At 29.6% G+C, this 22,300-nt stretch overlaps 1 protein-coding gene across 5 annotated transcripts in view; it reads left to right on the top strand.

Annotated features, from left to right (window-relative positions):
• Positions 1-112: 112 nt before the first annotated feature.
• Positions 113-22,300, top strand: part of LOC148079204 (potassium channel subfamily T member 2-like) — a 63,549-nt gene continuing 41,361 nt past the window's right edge. For 3 of the 5 annotated variants that reach the window (XM_087790680.1, XM_087790677.1, XM_087790676.1), the window contains exons 1-3: positions 113-400; positions 8,343-8,519; positions 22,161-22,240. In XM_087790680.1, the coding sequence (XP_087646806.1) occupies positions 264-400; positions 8,343-8,519; positions 22,161-22,240 (394 nt within the window). In that variant the 5' untranslated portion in view covers positions 113-263. Of the gene's footprint in view, positions 401-8,268; positions 8,520-14,887; positions 14,981-22,160; positions 22,241-22,300 lie in introns of those variants that run through there. The other 2 variants (XM_087790682.1, XM_087790681.1) reach the window with 2 other exon arrangements.

The raw sequence follows: 22,300 nt of genomic DNA, 5'->3' as shown, positions 1-22,300 counted from the left end.
TATCACCTGTTAGGTGTCCGTGGAGAGAAATGACGCGCGCGCCCTTCCGAGAGAAAACTGTCCTCGTGTCTCTCCTCCATCCAGTCTTCTTCTTCTTCTTCTCCTCCTCACCCGCACTTTCATCACTTCTTTCTCACTTCTTTCTCCACTTGTGTCCTCCACTCGCGCCGAGCCTCGACATGCACCTGAGCAGGTGAGGAGGTGAAGACAGGAATCTTTTGTTTTTTTGGGGGGTTCTCTCCCTCCCCCCCCCCCCCCACCTGATGCACCTGACCCAGGAGGACCACTTCGTCAAGGGGGACCCCAGCACCAGCAGCGCCGCCTGCAGCGCTAAGATGTGCAGCGAGTGTTACGAGAACCAGTCGTTCGTCAACGACGACGGAACCGTCAACAAGTTCCGGTGAGTCCACGAGAGGCTGGTTAGCGTTTCCGCCCGAATATTTGTTTTTACTCTCAATAATGTCGGTCATAAGAGTGTGACGATCAACAGGTTTGAACTCAGTGGAAGATTATAGACGTTATTATTGTTTTTAAATGTATTATTTATAAATGTTTTTTATGAACTTTAGTTCGGCAGCAGTTTATTTGAAATGATAATATTCGTTTTACAGTTTAAAGGAACTTAAGCACATATTTAATATAAATATTAAATAATATAATGTTTATATATTTGATCCCATGAGCTCCTTATGACCTTATATTTATAATTAAATAATAAACATGTTTAGACGTTTTATTTATTTTATATTTTTAATTAAATGTTAAACATGTTTTGACATTTTTTATATTTATTTCATATTTTTAATTAAATAAACATGTTTTGACTTTTAAAAAAATATATATTTTTAATTAAATAAACATGTTTTGACTTTTAAAAAAATATATATTTTTAATGAAATAAATAAACATGTTTTGACATTTTATTTATTTATTTAATATTTTTAATGAAATAAACATGTTTTGACATTTAATTTATTTATTTATTATTTTTAATGAAATAAATAAACATGTTTTGACATTTAATTTATGTATTTATTATTTTTAAACTAAATAAATAAACGTGTTTTGACATTTTATTGATTTTACTTTTATTTTTTTAAATCAAATAATAAACGTGTTTTTACATTTTATTTATTTATTTCATATTTTTTATTAAATAATAAACATGTTTTGACATTTTATTTATTTATTTCATATTTTTTAATGAAATAATAAAACATGTTTTGACATTTTATTTATTTATTTATTTATTATTTTTAATGAAATAAATAAACATGTTTTGACATTTAATTTATTATTTTTAAACTAAATAAATAAACGTGTTTTGACATTTTATTGAATTTTTTTTTTTTTTTTTAATCAAATAATAAACGTGTTTTGACATTTTATTTATTTATTTCATATTTTTAATTAAATCATAAACGTGTTTTGACATTTTATTTATTTATTTCATATTTTTAATTAAATCATAAACGTGTTTTGACATTTCATTTATTTATTTCATATTTTTAATTAAATCATAAACGTGTTTTGACATTTCATTTATTTATTTCATATTTTTAATGAAATTATAAACATGTTTTGACATTTTATTTATTTATTTCATATTTTTAATGAAATTATAAACATGTTTTGACATTTTATTTATTTATTTCATATTTTTAATTAAATCATAAACGTGTTTTGACATTTCATTTATTTATTTCATATTTTTAATGAAATTATAAACATGTTTTGACATTTTATTTATTTATTTCATATTTTTAATTAAATAAACATGTTTTGACATTTTATTTATTATTTTTAATTAAATAAATAAACATGTTTTGACATTTCATTTATTTATTTAATATTTTTAATGAAATAAATAAACATGTTTTGACTTTTAAAAAAATATATATTTTTAATGAAATAAATAAACATGTTTTGACATTTTATTTATTTATTTAATATTTTTAATGAAATAAACATGTTTTGACATTTAATTTATTTATTTATTATTTTTAATGAAATAAATAAACATGTTTTGACATTTAATTTATGTATTTATTATTTTTAAACTAAATAAATAAACGTGTTTTGACATTTTATTGATTTTACTTTTATTTTTTTTAATCAAATAATAAACGTGTTTTTACATTTTATTTATTTATTTCATATTTTTTATTAAATAATAAACATGTTTTGACATTTTATTTATTTATTTCATATTTTTTAATGAAATAATAAAACATGTTTTGACATTTTATTTATTTATTTATTATTTTTAATGAAATAAAGAAACATGTTTTGACATTTAATTTATTATTTTTAAACTAAATAAATAAACGTGTTTTGACATTTTATTGATTTTATTTTTATTTTTTTTAATCAAATAATAAACGTGTTTTGACATTTTATTTATTTATTTCATATTTTTAATTAAATCATAAACTTGTTTTGACATTTTATTTATTTATTTCATATTTTTAATTAAATCATAAACGTGTTTTGACATTTTATTTATTGATTTCATATTTTTAATTAAATCATAAACGTGTTTTGACATTTTATTTATTTATTTCATATTTCTAATGAAATTATAAACATGTTTTGACATTTTATTTATTTATTTCATATTTTTAATTAAATCATAAACGTGTTTTGACATTTTATTTATTTATTTCATATTTTTAATTAAATCATAAACGTGTTTTGACATTTTATTTATTTATTTCATATTTCTAATGAAATTATAAACATGTTTTGACATTTAATTTATTATTTTTAAACTAAATAAATAAACGTGTTTTGACATTTTATTGATTTTATTTTTATTTTTTTTAATCAAATAATAAACGTGTTTTGACATTTTATTTATTTATTTCATATTTTTAATTAAATCATAAACGTGTTTTGACATTTTATTCATTTATTTCATATTTCTAATGAAATTATAAACATGTTTTGACATTTTATTTATTTATTTCATATTTTTAATTAAATCATAAACGTGTTTTGACATTTTATTTATTTATTTCATATTTTTAATTAAATCATAAACGTGTTTTGACATTTTATTTATTTATTTCATATTTCTAATGAAATTATAAACATGTTTTGACATTTTATTTATTTATTTCATATTTTTAATTAAATCATAAACGTGTTTTGACATTTTATTTATTTATTTCATATTTCTAATGAAATTATAAACATGTTTTGACATTTTATTTATTTATTTCATATTTTTAATTAAATCATAAACGTGTTTTGACATTTCATTTATTTATTTCATATTTTTAATGAAATTATAAACATGTTTTGACATTTTATTTATTTATTTCATATTTTTAATGAAATTATAAACATGTTTTGACATTTTATTTATTTATTTCATATTTTTAATTAAATCATAAACGTGTTTTGACATTTTATTTATTTATTTCATATTTATAATGAAATTATAAACATGTTTTGACATTTTATTTATTTATTTCATATTTTTAATCAAATAATAAACGTGTTTTGACATTTTATTTATTTATTTCATATTTTTAATTAAATCATAAACGTGTTTTGACATTTTATTTATTTATTTCATATTTCTATTGAAATTATAAACATGTTTTGACATTTAATTTATTATTTTTAAACTAAATAAATAAACGTGTTTTGACATTTTATTGATTTTATTTTTATTTTTTTTAATCAAATAATAAACGTGTTTTGACATTTTATTTATTTATTTCATATTTTTTATTAAATAATAAACATGTTTTGACATTTAATTTATGTATTTATTATTTTTAAACTAAATAAATAAACGTGTTTTGACATTTTATTGATTTTACTTTTATTTTTTTAAATCAAATAATAAACGTGTTTTTACATTTTATTTATTTATTTCATATTTTTTATTAAATAATAAACATGTTTTGACATTTTATTTATTTATTTCATATTTTTTAATGAAATAATAAAACATGTTTTGACATTTTATTTATTTATTTATTTATTATTTTTAATGAAATAAATAAACATGTTTTGACATTTAATTTATTATTTTTAAACTAAATAAATAAATGTGTTTTGACATTTTATTGAATTTTTTTTTTTTTTTTTAATCAAATAATAAACGTGTTTTGACATTTTATTTATTTATTTCATATTTTTAATTAAATCATAAACGTGTTTTGACATTTTATTTATTTATTTCATATTTTTAATTAAATCATAAACGTGTTTTGACATTTCATTTATTTATTTCATATTTTTAATTAAATCATAAACGTGTTTTGACATTTCATTTATTTATTTCATATTTTTAATGAAATTATAAACATGTTTTGACATTTTATTTATTTATTTCATATTTTTAATGAAATTATAAACATGTTTTGACATTTTATTTATTTATTTCATATTTTTAATTAAATCATAAACGTGTTTTGACATTTCATTTATTTATTTCATATTTTTAATGAAATTATAAACATGTTTTGACATTTTATTTATTTATTTCATATTTTTAATTAAATAAACATGTTTTGACATTTTATTTATTATTTTTAATTAAATAAATAAACATGTTTTGACATTTCATTTATTTATTTAATATTTTTAATGAAATAAATAAACATGTTTTGACTTTTAAAAAAATATATATTTTTAATGAAATAAATAAACATGTTTTGACATTTTATTTATTTATTTAATATTTTTAATGAAATAAACATGTTTTGACATTTAATTTATTTATTTATTATTTTTAATGAAATAAATAAACATGTTTTGACATTTAATTTATGTATTTATTATTTTTAAACTAAATAAATAAACGTGTTTTGACATTTTATTGATTTTACTTTTATTTTTTTTAATCAAATAATAAACGTGTTTTTACATTTTATTTATTTATTTCATATTTTTTATTAAATAATAAACATGTTTTGACATTTTATTTATTTATTTCATATTTTTTAATGAAATAATAAAACATGTTTTGACATTTTATTTATTTATTTATTATTTTTAATGAAATAAAGAAACATGTTTTGACATTTAATTTATTATTTTTAAACTAAATAAATAAACGTGTTTTGACATTTTATTGATTTTATTTTTATTTTTTTTAATCAAATAATAAACGTGTTTTGACATTTTATTTATTTATTTCATATTTTTAATTAAATCATAAACGTGTTTTGACATTTTATTTATTTATTTCATATTTTTAATTAAATCATAAACGTGTTTTGACATTTTATTTATTGATTTCATATTTTTAATTAAATCATAAACGTGTTTTGACATTTTATTTATTTATTTCATATTTCTAATGAAATTATAAACATGTTTTGACATTTTATTTATTTATTTCATATTTTTAATTAAATCATAAACGTGTTTTGACATTTTATTTATTTATTTCATATTTTTAATTAAATCATAAACGTGTTTTGACATTTTATTTATTTATTTCATATTTCTAATGAAATTATAAACATGTTTTGACATTTAATTTATTATTTTTAAACTAAATAAATAAACGTGTTTTGACATTTTATTGATTTTATTTTTATTTTTTTTAATCAAATAATAAACGTGTTTTGACATTTTATTTATTTATTTCATATTTTTAATTAAATCATAAACGTGTTTTGACATTTTATTCATTTATTTCATATTTCTAATGAAATTATAAACATGTTTTGACATTTTATTTATTTATTTCATATTTTTAATTAAATCATAAACGTGTTTTGACATTTTATTTATTTATTTCATATTTTTAATTAAATCATAAACGTGTTTTGACATTTTATTTATTTATTTCATATTTCTAATGAAATTATAAACATGTTTTGACATTTTATTTATTTATTTCATATTTTTAATTAAATCATAAACGTGTTTTGACATTTTATTTATTTATTTCATATTTCTAATGAAATTATAAACATGTTTTGACATTTTATTTATTTATTTCATATTTTTAATTAAATCATAAACGTGTTTTGACATTTCATTTATTTATTTCATATTTTTAATGAAATTATAAACATGTTTTGACATTTTATTTATTTATTTCATATTTTTAATGAAATTATAAACATGTTTTGACATTTTATTTATTTATTTCATATTTTTAATTAAATCATAAACGTGTTTTGACATTTTATTTATTTATTTCATATTTATAATGAAATTATAAACATGTTTTGACATTTTATTTATTTATTTCATATTTTTAATCAAATAATAAACGTGTTTTGACATTTTATTTATTTATTTCATATTTTTAATTAAATCATAAACGTGTTTTGACATTTTATTTATTTATTTCATATTTCTAATGAAATTATAAACATGTTTTGACATTTAATTTATTATTTTTAAACTAAATAAATAAACGTGTTTTGACATTTTATTGATTTTATTTTTATTTTTTTTAATCAAATAATAAACGTGTTTTGACATTTTATTTATTTATTTCATATTTTTAATTAAATCATAAACGTGTTTTGACATTTTATTCATTTATTTCATATTTCTAATGAAATTATAAACATGTTTTGACATTTTATTTATTTATTTCATATTTTTAATTAAATCATAAACGTGTTTTGACATTTTATTTATTTATTTCATATTTTTAATTAAATCATAAACGTGTTTTGACATTTTATTTATTTATTTCATATTTCTAATGAAATTATAAACATGTTTTGACATTTTATTTATTTATTTCATATTTTTAATTAAATCATAAACGTGTTTTGACATTTCATTTATTTATTTCATATTTTTAATGAAATTATAAACATGTTTTGACATTTTATTTATTTATTTCATATTTTTAATTAAATCATAAACGTGTTTTGACATTTCATTTATTTATTTCATATTTTTAATGAAATTATAAACATGTTTTGACATTTTATTTATTTATTTAATATTTTTAATTAAATAAACATGTTTTGACATTTTATTTATTATTTTTGATTAAATAAATAAACATGTTTTGACATTTCATTTATTTATTTAATATTTTTAATTAAATAAATAAACATGTTTTGACATTTCATTTATTTATTTAATATTTTTAATTAAATAAATAAACATGTTTTGACATTTCATTTATTTATTTCATATTTTGAATGAAATTATAAACATGTTTTGACATTTTATTTATTTATTTAATATTTTTAATGAAATAAACATGTTTTGACATTTTATTTATTATTTTTAATTGAATAAATAAACATGTTGTAACATTTTATTTATTTATTTCATATTATTAATAATGAAATAAATAAACCTTTTTTTTTAAAAACATTTTATCTATTTATTTGATATTTTGAATGAAATAATAAACATGTTTTGACATTTTATTTATTTATTTGATATTTTTAATGTAATAATAAACGTGTTTTGACATTTTTTATTTATTTCATATTTTCAATCAAACAAGAAACATTGACTTTTTTCCTGGAGAAATTAAGCAAATTCATCCGTGCTGCAGGAAGGAGAGATTCTGCTGCTATTTTCTTTAATAATTTAATAAAAATACATACACATTTTAAATTAGTGTTTATTAACCTCTCTCCCCCATTTCTATACTTCTGTAGTGTGTGAACTTTATTCTATTTTTTTCTCGTACTAATGTTTGTTCTTATGCATCTTTTATTGTGTTATCTTTATTATTTTTTTGTGTTATTATATTTATGTTTTCTGATGTCTTAATATAATGTGTTTATGTTTTTTTCCAAATTATCCACAGCAAATACAGCAATTCTTCATAAAAAATAATCAAAATAAAATCAGAACAAAGAGAAATAAAGAGAAAGAACAAGATGATACCATCTAAGTCTAAAGATAAAGATAAAGAATATAGATCAACGAAAAATAACAAAGACAAAAGAAAAATAACAAAGACAAAGAAAAATAACAAAGACAACCAGCTTACATTTAACAGACCTGCTTAAATATAATAAGAATAAAAGTATATCTTATCATATGATGCTTTTGTAGCTGAATTGAATTGATACACTTGTGTATTTAACATGAATTTTTTGAGTGTAAAGCAGTTTAAACCGTATGTGTAGTCGATTAAAAGCCTGATATCGCAGACGACTGTTGACACAGACGTACGATCAGATCCATGAGTCCAGCGGCGCCGAGGGTTAAATATGACGGCGACCTTTTTGACAGCCGTCTGTTTACGTTAAATCTCCTTCCCTCGCCTCCTCCTTCTTCCTCCTGGTGCATCTGGTTTCCTCTCAGCTTCCCTCTTTCTGTCACCGTCCTTCACTTCTGTCCCTCTGCCCTGTGGTCCTCGCCGACTCTCCCCCCTGCAGCGCCGCTCGGGTCCCGGTCCAGTCCGGCAGCAGCAGCACCGGCAGCAGCACCGGGGTCGTCCTAGACATCTCCAGGCTGAAGATGGAGCAGCCGGAGAGCGAGGTTCCTCCTCTGCCGCCTCGCTTCCGCTTCAGAGACCTGCTGCTCGGAGACCAGAGCTTCCCCAACGACGACAGGTACGAGAGGATACATCGCCTTTGGTTTTTGAACATGAGCCAGAGAGTCAAAACAAAGCTGCATTACTTATGTTGGTTATTTGATATAAAACCTTATGACAACCAAATGTCATTTTGCAGGTAACATAACACAACATATATCATATTCAATTAAAAAAATAAATAAATAATCTAAAACAATTATTCTATAGTATTAATACTGGCCCCTAATTCAAATGAATATATTCCTCAATTAAAACCCATAATCAAACTTGCATATATTGCGATTATTAAAAGATTAAATGAATATATATTATGTTTGTATCGCGATTAAAGTCATATATTATGTTTAGATCAAAATTAAAGTCATATATAATGTTTATATTGAGATTAAACTCTTATATATAATGTTTATATCGAGATTAAAGTCATAAATATTATGTTTATATTGAGATTAAAGTCATATATATTTTGTTTATATCGAGATTAAATTCATATATATTATGTTTATATCGCGATTAAAGTCATAAATATTATGTTTATATCGAGATTAAATTCATATATATTATGTTTATATTGAGATTAAATTCATATATATTATGTTTATATCGAGATTAAAGTCATATATATTATGTTTATATTGAGATTAAGTTCATATATATTACGTTTATATCGAGATTAAATTAATATATATTATGTTTATATTGAGATTAAATTCATATATATTATGTTTATATCGAGATTAAAGTCATATATATTATGTATATATTGAGATTAAAATAATATATATTATGTTTATATCGAGATTAAATTCATATATATTATGTTTATATTGAGATTAAATTCATATATATTAAGTTTATATTGAGATTAAATTCATATATATTATGTTTATATTGAGATTAAATTCATATATATTATGTTTATATTGAGATTAAATTCATATATATTATGTTTATATTGAGATTAAATTCATATATATTATGTTTATATTGAGATTAAATTCATATATATTATGTTTATATTCAGATTACGTTTTTTAAAGTTGCGTATATTACGTTCACTAAATTTAAGTGGTATAGATTATTATCAGATTAAAGTTGTATAAATACATTTATAGCAATATTACGGTAAAATATATTACGTTTATAAAAAACATTAAACTTGTATATATTACGTTCACTTGATTAAAGTTGTATATATCCCATTTATATGTCACGTTTATTATGAAACTTAAATTAAATCTTACATTCATTTTACAGGGAGATCTAAATTTTATTAAAGTCGTATAAAGTACGTAATTATCTCGAGATTAAAACTTGTATTTGCCACAAGATTTAAGTGGTAGTAGAGTTGAAGTAGAAACTGCCAGACTGTACTACTGGTGGTTTTACAAGCTGCTCTCAGAGAAGCGTCTCCTACACTGTTAACCTTGAATCGCGCCAGAGAGAAATGTTCTGGCCGCTGTCCCTGGTGCTGAAAGACTGAAAAACTGTCGGTTGAACCCGACGCCCTCAATGTACTGAAAAATGTTTGTCATCAGTTTATCATCACGTTCTCTGCTTATGTATGTTTTATCTCTGATGACTCACACGTTCGCCGTGATACACAATCCCTCATGAGAGTCGTGTAGTTTAAGGTTTTACTTTGAGATACAATCGTGTTCAAGGCTGTAACGTCTCTGACCTTCTTTTGTGTGTCAAAAACAGCAACTCACGACAATATTTGAGTGTATTCTTACTATTTTTACCATTTAATCTGCTCAGAAATCTAATACAGTATCCAAAAAAGTACTTTTGAATAGTTAGCAGTGAATAAATGGTTCTTAACGAAGTGGAAAACACAACAAAATACTACATGAAAGTGACATTTCTAACGTTTAAAAATGTTTCTCCGAAGTTAAATTTTTTCTTTGGTAAAACTAAAAATGAATCTATGGGGATTTTACTATGTTAAAACCCTCAATAGATGCAGAAGATATGGACGCACGATACATCAAACTTCATTCATGATCATGATTTTGGTTTCCATGATCAAACAACTCATCAAGTCGATTCGTCCAATCAAATCAAGCGCTCGTGCTGCACCACTGGTCAGCCGACCACTAGGGGGCTGCCACGAGTTTAATAAATGCACTTATCAGTTGAAATAATGTCCTGTTTCTCAAATCGCGCACTTTACTGTACACTGTAAGACAGTGCACTTACTTCGTAGTACTCAATGTCGAAAGGGTAGTACTGTTTGAAATCCAACACTTTTGCTACACACTTGACAGTTTCTTCTTCTACTACTACTTCTTAACGCACTTGACAGCACTTTACGTCAATTGAAACAAGTTGTTAACTTGTTTTTCGTTGTGTTATTACTGATGTTGTGTCGTTTTGTGGTAAAATGAGTGTTTTCTCAAGACATTTATGCCGGTATCATAGTCGTCAATACATTATCAACAGTTCATTTTAACTGAACGTTGAACTAGTTCATGTAGAAAGTGAACTTTCCCAACACAAATAGTTTTTTTCCAATTAGACACAACAATACAGCAATTATTCATAAAAATGAAAATAAAAATAAGAACAAGATTATTGATTGAAAAACAATATTTCTCAACCGGTAATAGATTTTGTGATATGTGTATGTTTAGATCTAAATTCCTGTTGCTCAACTTTCTTCTTCGCCTACTTTTTAACACACTTGACAGCACTTTACGTCAATTGAAACAAGTTGTTAACTTGTTTTTCGTTGTGTTATTACTGTTGTTGTGTCGTTTTGTGGTAAAATTAGTGTTTTCTCGAGACAATCACGCGGGTATCATAATCAATAATCACATTATCAATAGTTCATTTTAACTGAACGTTGAACTAGTTCACGTAAAAAGTAAACTTTCCCAACACAGGCCATCACGACTCACGACGGTGAATTTATATTTAGGTTAGGTAGAACTTTATTGATCCCTCAGGAGGTCTCCTTCGGAAATTGTTTTTTTTCAATTAGACACAGCAATACAGCAATTATTCATAGAATTAAAATAAAAACAAGATTACTGATTGAAAAACAATATTTCTCGACCGGTAATAGATTTAGTGTTTAGATCTAAATTGCTGTTGTTCAATTTTCTTCTTCGCCTACTTTTTAACACACTTGACAGCACTTTACGTCAATTGAAACAAGTTTTTAACTTGTTTTTCGTTGTGTTATTACTGTTGTTGTGTCGTTTTGTGATAAAATTAGTGTTTTCTCAAGACTTTTACGGCAGTATCATAGTCATCAACATATTATCAACAGTTCATTTTAACTGAACGTTGAACTAGTTCACGTAGAAAGTGAACTTTCCTAACACTGGCCATCACGACGGTGAATTTATATTTAGGTTAGGTTAGTTAAGGTAGAACTTTATTGACTTGATTGAATTGTTTTTTTTCAATTAGACACAGCAATACAGCAATTATTCATAAAAATAAAAATAAAAATAAGAACAAGATTATTGATTGAAAAACAATATTTATATTGTATATATTATATTAAAAATTATTTGTGTTTGGTTTGTATGTTTAGATCTAAATTCCAGTTGTTCAAATTTCTTCTTCGCCTACTTTTTAACACACTTGACAGCACTTTACGTCAATTGAAAGTTTTTAACTTGTTTTTCGTTGTGTTATTACTGTTGTTGTGTCATTTTGTGGTAAAATGAGTGTTTTCTCGAGACAATCACGCGGGTATCATAATCAATAATCACATTATCAATAGTTCATTTTAACTGAACGTTGAACTAGTTCACGTAGAAAGTGAACTTTCCCAACACTGGCCATCATGACTCACGACGGTGAGTTTATATTCCTCGACCGGTAAAAGATTGTGTGATCGGTTTGTATGTTTAGATCTAAATTCCAGTTGTTCAACTTTCTTCTTCGCCTACTTTTCCCCGCACCAGCGAATAGTTCAAGAGCCGATGAATTATTTAGTTTTTTTTAAATGTTCTCGCCGAGTGTTGCCGTGTGATATTTCGGGCGATCTCAAGTACCGTCGCCGCCTCCCTTCAGTCGCAGGTGACCTTTCACCAGCTGTGCTGCCAACGATCACTGCTTTTATTCCCTCCGTCACGCTCGCGATCTGCCACATATCAACGTTGCTCTGGCGGCGCTCCAGCCATCGAACCTGTCGCCTGCTGCATGTTGTTTTCACGGCAGCTGTTGCTGTTCGATTCTCCGTAGGCAGTCGCCCAAGATTGTGTTGTTCGGCGCCACTTGTAAAAGGTCACTGTGCACATCTGCAGGAGATTTTGTCGCTTCTCAGATACAAACGATAAAACAAACACAAGCAGAATAATCTTCTGCCCGAATGGAGACATGTTTTCTTGTGGTATGAGTTTTGTTGTGTTTTCTTTTTTACTTCCTGGCAACTTAAAGGGCAACTACAGTGTTGATTTAAATGTGTGTTGTTGTGATGTGTGACTCTATTGTATCATCAGTGTGTGTTTGTACAAAACTCGCTTTTAATTGAAATATTGACATTAGAAAATGATCTTAAGCCCCGCCCACTGAAAACACTGTTTTTCTGGAGTCTTGTTGACCATAACCAGGCTGGAGGAGGAGTGAAGCCATTATAAACTCTAATCACGCTCCACTTTGTTTATACAAAGAGTCCCTTGGAGGTGATTGGTGACGCACGGTGACAAACCTTATTATTACGTCATAATGGACTCTTGTAACCTCTTGTTCGCCCAGATTTCAGAACAACTTTACTGTATAAAGTTTATAATGGCTTCACTCCTCCTCCAGGCAGCTGTTATCACACCCTGCTTTGTTTATACAACGAGTCCCTTGGAGTTAGATAATTCCGGGATTGATGACGCGCGGGGACATACCTTATTATTATGTCATAATGGACACTCGTAACCTCTTGTTTGCCCAGATTTCAGAACAACTTTTCTGTATAAAGTTTATAATGGCTTCACTCCTCCTCCAGCCAGCTGTAATCACACACAGCTTTGTTTATACAACGAGTCCCTTGGAGTTAGAGAATTCCGGGATTGATGACGCGCAGGGACATACCTTATTATTACGTCATAATGGACTCTCGTAACCTCTTGTTCGCCCAGATTTCAGAACAACTTTTCTGTATAAAGTTTATAATGGCTTCACTCCTCCCCCAGCCAGCTGTTATCACACCCCTCTTTGTTTATACAACGAGTCCCTTAAAGTTGGAGACTTCCGGGATTGATGCGGAGGGGGGACAAACCTTATTATTATGTCATAATGGACTCTCGTAACCTCTCGTTCGCTCAGAACAACTTTCCTGTATAAAGTTTATAATATCTTGCTCAACCTCCAGCCAGCTGTAATCACACCCCGCTTTGTTTATACAACGAGTCCCTTGGAGGTGGAGACTTTGAGAGGTTGATGACGCTCGGTGACTAACCGCCATGCTTGGCCAATCACAGCAGAGTGGGTGTGGTTATGGAAAACAAGATTACATCCCTAGAAAAACCTGTTTATCATTTTCTAATGTCAATTTAAAGAGAGTTTTGTAAAAACAAACACACACTGATGATACAATAGAGTCACAACAACTCAACAACACACACGCAAATCAACACATTGGTTCATTTTAAAAGATTACTTCCGTTTTTTTCCCCCCCTTTTTTCATTTTTTTTCAGCCTCGACTCCTCAGTAAACTCAGTCTGTATCCGGTTGTTCACTGAGAGATGACACAAAGTTCCCTGAGCTTCTCCTGAACCGCCGCTAAAAATAATGACGGGAAAGACGGAAATACACGAGTGGTGGACGGCGGTCAGAGGGGTCTTCCTGTGCGACTCGGATGCTGAGTCGCACCGGCAGGGTGGGCGAGAGGGTTAGAGTGGAGGAGACTCTTCTGGAGGGTTTTTTTTTCTGACTCACAAATTACCCCCATCATGCTCTTCAGATTCAGACGAGGTACGGAGAAGGTGAGACGGACGGAAGGAAAAAAAACGCTTCCCACGTCTTTCCGTCTCTAACTTTTTTGTCGTCGAGACTCAAATGACTCACTGGACTCGACTCGAGGGGTCTTTTGTCTCCACCTGCGCAGATGTTTTGAAGGAGATTCCGTCGGTCGATTCCTCCGTCGGAAGCTGCAGGACCAACGTTTGCAACAACATCAGTTAAGGTTATTCCTGTCGTTGCTGTGGCAACAGGTCGGCACACATCACCGTAGAGAAGAGAGCGGGCGAGCGAGAGAGAGAGAGGGAGCGATAGTATAGATTCCTCCAAATATATAATTCAACACTCGCGGATAAAGGATGAAAAGATTGAGCTTCTTTTAAAAAAAAAGGAGAGTTTTTATCTATTTTTGAATTCTTTGCTAGAGAGAGTCAGTGAGTTGCGGAGCGTGAGACGGTCGTAGTGGTTTTTTTAAAGATGGACCCGAGGATTATCATCCCGACCTGGGTGGACCCGACGCTCGGTACCGGGAGGTCAGACACGTGCGGCAGTGATGGCGGGCAGAGGTAGGAGGAGGCGGGAGAAACCCGGAGACTTCTTTGAGTGACGGTTGGCTTTGATCAGGCTGGAAACGAGAAATGGCGATAATTGGGATTTTTTTTGGTTTCTTTTAAAAATGTAAAGAGTTTCTTATTTTACAACTTTTTAGTTTTGTATTGTGATCCACGATACGATCATATCACCGTGTTTACAACTTGAAGAGCTTTTTTTTAGGGCTGTGTATCGTCAAGAATCTGGCGATACGATACGTATCACGATACATGTGTCACGATACGATATATATACTGTAGTAACAAGGATATGTTGTTTTTCTTTTGAAGAAACAACATTTTTTCTGGCTTTTACAGCAAAGAAATGAGCAATACTTTCTCTAATCAAATGTGAAAGTGCTTCTCAAAACATTAACCTTACATTTATTAAATGTATAAATTATTAATTAAATAATTACATTGATGATTGTTAGTGTTTAATTATTTAACTTGAAACTGTGTTTTAAAGACAAAATAAGTCCAAACATCAGTTTTAAATGGTGCTGGACTCTGGTGTATCCTTTCTTTTTCTTTTTCTCATTGTTGCCAACTAGTGGCCGGAGGTTTAATTGCACCACGCAAATAAATAAACGCCGTCATAATTGAGTGTTGTAAAATAACAACAATAATAAAATAATAATTGTAAAATAAAACATCAAATGATTGTCTTTAATGCACACACTGTTGAAGCACAAACCATAGAATCACTTTGAATTAAAATAAAAATCTTATTTCAAAGGTAAGAAAAAGATACAGTATCGGGAATAATGTATCATATCAATGTTTTCTTACACCCCTAATATTTTCTCTTCATTTAAAATGAAAACAAACCGACTTAAAACATCAAGCAATTTATGGTCATTTGATTTATTTTGATGGTTTTATATTTAGCTAAACATGGATCAGACATCAGTCAAGATAGTTGAGCACTGTGACCCTGAGTAGAAGGTTCACAGTTGGTTTCCCAGGGATGCTATTTTCAAGATTCTTTACTTCAAAATATTACATCTTTTGCTTTATGTGTTGACAGTATTTAGCCAATACTTGATCAAGCTAATATATGTATTATATTTATTATATATATTTTTTAATTTAACTTTATTAATCCCTCTGGAGATCTCTTTCGGGAAATTCAGTTTCCAGTTCACAGCAGACGATAGAAGTTACAGCAAGTTTCATAAAAGCAGGAACAAAGATCAAATAAAAAGAACAAAGGGCAAATATAAATAGCATAGATCAAAGGAAATAACACAAAAGACCTTAAAGGATAGTATAATAGATAGATAGTGCGATAAACTTTATTGTATATGAAGTTAGATTTGTTGATGTATTTATTCAATAAAAATATTTATTTAATATTTAAAACTATATGTATTAAGTAAAAAAGTGTATTCAAAATAGAAGGTTAAACTTCTTTGTGCTTAGGCCATATTATGCGAGTACATTTGTGTCTTTATTATTCAATCCAGAACTAATTTGAAAAAAAAAAGTGATTGAAAACTTTTTTTTTAATTTAAACTTTTTTATAAAAAAAAGATTTTATATCGAAATGAAACATGTACATTTATTTATCATTATGTTTTCTTAAAAGTTAAGTTGGATTTATGTTCAGGCACATTCAAAGATAACGAAACACACAAACCTTCTTGTTCACATTTGACGCTTCATTTGAAAAGTTGAGTTTTGTTCGATCCTCTTAAAACTTCTCGAAGATTTCCGGTGACGATAAATGAGGAAGTCCTGGACGACACGAGCCTGTGACTAATATCTCAAGTGATGATGATGATGATGAAGGGTCTGATTAAGGGTCATTAATGGATTCATTATGCCCTTCATATGTGTGTGTGTGTGACGGATCTAAAGGACACTCGGGTGCAGCGGTGGGATCGCGGTGAGTCACCTTTGGGGCTCGTCCAGACTGACCAGATGTGACAGCTGTTTTCACATGTCATCTTCAGACCCCCCCCCCCCCCCCGACCCCCTCATCTCTGTTTCACTGGCGTCTCCCGGACCTGAAATAGCTGCTGCAGAGCCTGCTGTCCTTCAACCCACACTGCCTTTTCTTGTTGCACCGCAGCCCTTTCAAAGCATGAATGCAGAGCTACAATCATCATCGTGTTACACGCAGGATTTATCGTCTCGCCCTTTGTCTCTCCATCTGAACTCGGTGAATGATGGCTGTGTTTTGCATTTATCCTTCTCATCACTTGACAACCATTGTTGGAGCCCGAGGCTCTTCAACTCCCTTCAGTCGTGAGCAGGAGTTGTTGGATTTAAACGACGTATCTTGTGCGTGTCGGACTCGTCACGTCAAACACAGCCGCTAAGAAATTGACTTGAATTTTGTTTTGCATTACAAACATTTCATTATTTCACAACATTTATTTGAAAATGTCATCCCTGTCAACAACTGTGATGTGTTGATGAAGCTTCATGAAACAGTGTCATTATCTTCAGAGTCCACTAGATGGTAGTGATGTGTTGATGAAGCTTCATGAAACAGTGTCATTATCTTCAGAGTCCACTAGATGGTAGTGATGTGTTGATGAAGCTTCATGAAACAGTGTCATTATCTTCAGAGTCCACTAGATGGTAGTGGTGTGTTGATTAAGCTTCATGAAACAGTGTCATTATCTTCAGAGTCCACTAGATGGTAGTGATGTGTTGATGAAGCTTCATGAAACAGTGTCATTATCTTCAGAGTCCACTAGAGGATAGTGTTGTGTTGATGAAGCTTCACAAAACAGTGTCATTATCCTCAGAGTCCACTAGATGGTAGTGATGTGTTGATGAAGCTTCATGAAACAGTGTCATTATCTTCAGAGTCCACTAGATGGTAGTGGTGTGTTGATGAAGCTTCATGAAACAGTGTCATTATCTTCAGAGTCCACTAGATGGTAGTGATGTGTTGATGAAGCTTCATGAAACAGTGTCATTATCTTCAGAGTCCACTAGAGGATAGTGTTGTGTTGATGAAGCTTCACAAAACAGTGTCATTATCTTCAGAGTCCACTAGATGGTAGTGATGTGTTGATGAAGCTTCATGAAACAGTGTCATTATCTTCAGAGTCCACTAGATGGTAGTGGTGTGTTGATGAAGCTTCATGAAACAGTGTCATTATCTTCAGAGTCCACTAGATGGTAGTGATGTGTTGATGAAGCTTCATGAAACAGTGTCATTATCTTCAGAGTCCACTAGATGGTAGTGGTGTGTTGATGAAGCTTCATGAAACAGTGTCATTATCTTCAGAGTCCACTAGATGGTAGTGATGTGTTGATGAAGCTTCATGAAACAGTGTCATTATCTTCAGAGTCCACTAGATGGTAGTGATGTGTTGATGAAGCTTCATGAAACAGTGTCATTATCTTCAGAGTCCACTAGATGGTAGTGATGTGTTGATGAAGCTTCATGAAACAGTGTCATTATCTTCAGAGTCCACTAGATGGTAGTGATGTGTTGATGAAGCTTCATGAAACAGTGTCATTATCTTCAGAGTCCACTAGATGGTAGTGATGTGTTGATGAAGCTTCATGAAACAGTGTCATTATCTTCAGAGTCCACTAGATGGTAGTGATGTGTTGATGAAGCTTCATGAAACAGTGTCATTATCTTCAGAGTCCACTAGATGGTAGTGATGTGTTGATGAAGCTTCATGAAACAGTGTCATTATCTTCAGAGTCCACTAGAGGGTAGTGTTGTGTTGATGAAGCTTCACAAAACAGTGTCAATATCTTCAGAGTCCACTAGATGGTAGTGATGTGTTGATGAAGCTTCATGAAACAGTGTCATTATCTTCAGAGTCTTGTAGATGGTAGTAATGTGTTGATGAAGCTTCATGAAACAGTGTCATTATCTTCAGAGTCCACTAGATGGTAGTGATGTGTTGATGAAGCTTCATGAAACGGTGTCATTATCTTCAGAGTCCACTAGATGGTAGTGGTGTGTTGATGAAGCTTCATGAAACAGTGTCATTATCTTCAGAGTCCACTAGATGGTAGTGATGTGTTGATGAAGCTTCATGAAACAGTGCCATTATCTTCAGAGTCCACTAGATGGTAGTGATGTGTTGATGAAGCTTCATGAAACAGTGTCATTATCTTCAGAGTCCACTAGATGGTAGTGATGTGTTGATGAAGCTTCATGAAACAGTGTCATTATCTTCAGAGTCCACTAGATGGTAGTGATGTGTTGATGAAGCTTTATGAAACAGTGTCATTATCTTCAGAGTCCACTAGATTGTAGTGATGTGTTGATGAAGCTTCATGAAACAGTGTCATTATCTTCAGAGTCCACTAGATGGTAGTGATGTGTTGATGAAGCTTAATGAAACAGTGTCATTATATTCAGAGTCCACTAGATGGTAGTGATGTGTTGATGAAGCTTCATGGAGCAGTGTCATTATCTTCAGAGTCCACCAGATGGTATTGATGTGTTGATGAAGCTTAATGAAACAATGTCATTATATTCAGAGTCCACTAGATGGTAGTGATGTGTTGATGAAGCTTCATGAAACAGTGGCATTATCTTCAGAGTCCACCAGATGGTAGTGATGTGTGGATGAAGCTTCATGAAACAGTGTCATTATCTTCAGAATCCACTAGATGGTAGTGATGTGTTGATGAAGCTTCATGAAACAGTGTCATTATCTTCAGAGTGCACTACATGGTAGTGATGTGTTGATGAAGCTTCATGAAACAGTGTCACTATCTTCAGAGTCCACTAGATGGTAGTGATGTGTTGATGAAGCTTCATGAAACAGTGTCATTATCTTCAGAGTCCACTAGATGGTAGTGATGTTCTAATGAAACATACTTAACTTATGTTAACTTAACTTAGTATTTTTAGTGCATTAGTGCGTCTCAAGTTTGAGTATGTGAAATGTAGTGCTCCATACACACAAAATTGTCGCTAAAACGCCCCCAAAACTGAGTATGGATCGTGGTCACTTTCTACCCTAAACGGCTCCATCTTAGTTACGTCATATATATATATATATACACAGTATATATATATATATATATATATACATATACTTACAGATTCATTTTCAGCAGCAGTAGAAGGATGACACATCTTCGCTGCTGATACCGGCGTAAATATCTTGCGAATATTTCGTTTTCATATTTCTTGATCCAAACCAAACGTGCTGCCAGCAGGTGGCGAAAGTGTTCCTACAGCCGGTTGAAATCATCCTTAAATAGTAGTAGAAGAAGAAGCTTTCCTGTTAGTGCGTAGCAGCAGTGTTTGATTTGAGACATACTATCTATAGTACTAGTTAGTACGTACACTAGCCTGGTGCATACTAATCACCAGTGCACTAAGAAAAGTATGCGATATGAAAAACACATCTCGGGGATGCTTCCAAATCGCAAACTTCTGCACTTACACTAAATATTTTGAGTACACAGGTGCGTCCCAATGAGCACTCAAATAGCCAGAAAATTGAGTGTGGATCGATGAACACTTTCCACCCTTAACGACCTCCATCTTAGTGACGTAGATGAAGCTAAACTGAAGCTAAACTGAAGCTAAACTGAAGCTAAACTGAAGCTAAACTGAAGCTACGTCACTGACGACACGTCTTCGGAGCAGATACCGACGTAAACGTCTCAAGAAAACACTAATTTTTTCCTAAAAATGACACAACAACAATAATAACACAATGAAACACAACTTAATAACTTGTTTCAATTTGAGAAAATCGTTGTCTAGTGTCGATGATAGTGTTTCAACGGCTGGTTGTGATCAGCGTTAAAATGTAGTAGAAGAAGAAGCTGTCGACTAATTAAGTGTGTAGCAACGGTGTGTGATTTGAGACAGAACTACACTATCAAGGGAGTTCATTGTTTTGTTGGCACCATTAGTAAGATGCATGTGGTTATTATTGCCTCTCATTAAGTTCTGTTGTTGAGTTGAAGTTTAGGGCTTTGTGTAACAAGTAGTTTTGCTGCACATGAGCAGCTTGAGACGATTTATTTAAACTTGCAGAAGTGTGTGCAAAAAACAAACAAAACAAAGATCAACACAGGAGTGTCTTTGGATTGTGGGAGACTTGGTTATTGTTTTCTGTTATCTGTGATAAGAAGTTCCTAAAGTGAACTTGTCTTTGTACAATAAATATTTTTTTTATATTAAATTAAATATATATCAACAGTTGTGCTACTTATTAATTTGACAAATTCATATTTTAAATGGAAATAGAGACTATATCATACTAACATTTATTATTTGAAACAATGTTTCAATTGATTTTAATCACATGTATTGTTAACTATAGTTATTTAATTGTTTACACTTCAATAAAGTGTGTTCATTCACAGCGTTTATTCATTTTTGTGTTGCAATTAAACTTGGCCGCTAAACGAAGGCAGTCAATACGTCCTCCTAAAGCAACATTGAAAATAAACAATAAAAACCTCCCGGGGGTAGCTGAGGACAAGAGGATACAGTGACTCCAGCAGCTTTTAAAGTTGATGTTTGGACACTTTTTAGTTGAAAGCAATGAAAGCAGTTACCACTTCGTCAAGAGTCATGTGGTCTGTAAATACTGCAACACCAGAGTCAAGTACTGTAATACTACCAATATATAGTTTTTACTACAGTATCGCAATAAGTCGTATTGTTGCTCGTGTACTCTGATACGTATCTTATCAACCAAATGTTGCCAATACACACCAAGTGCAAGATAAAGCAAATTCATTGTGATAGTAAAACTAACCAGTAATACTTAGAACCTCTATTGTCAAATAGATATACAATAAAATAAATATAAAATCAAATGGATTTTATCAGATATATAGACGTGAAAAATCGAAGGGGAAATGAAAGATAACTGCTGGAACTTGTGTATTGTTGCTCATAATCCAAATGGATGGTGATTACAAATGTTTAGACTTTATGAGTATTTAATCAAATCTATAATAGATTTGTTACTTTTTTATTGATCCATTTGCAAGATGCTTTCAATACTGGGGACCGGTCTCATGGCGGCTCTGCTGCAGAAGCGAAGACGGATAATTATGAGCCTTCCTCGGGCAGACGATTAGAAAACATCATTAAGAACGTTCACGCTGAGCCGTGCTGTGAAAACTCCTGTTGAAAACATCCCTGTTTTTCCATTTCTGTGACATGTGTGTTCTTTCTCCTCCATCTCAGGGTCCAGATCGAGTTCTACGTGAACGAAAACACGTTTAAGGAGCGACTGAAGCTTTTCTTCATCAAGAACCAAAGATCAAGTAAGATCCCGTCTCATCATTTTGTGTGAACCTCGGGGTGGAAACTTTCAGTCTATACAG

The sequence above is a fragment of the Callionymus lyra genome, chromosome 5 (genome assembly GCF_982586985.1).
Source record: "Callionymus lyra chromosome 5, fCalLyr1.hap1.1, whole genome shotgun sequence".
In the NCBI taxonomy this organism is placed as follows: domain Eukaryota; kingdom Metazoa; phylum Chordata; class Actinopteri; order Syngnathiformes; family Callionymidae; genus Callionymus; species Callionymus lyra.
The sequence above is the reverse complement of the archived record's forward strand: the minus strand, read 5'-3'. Positions and strand labels throughout refer to the sequence as shown.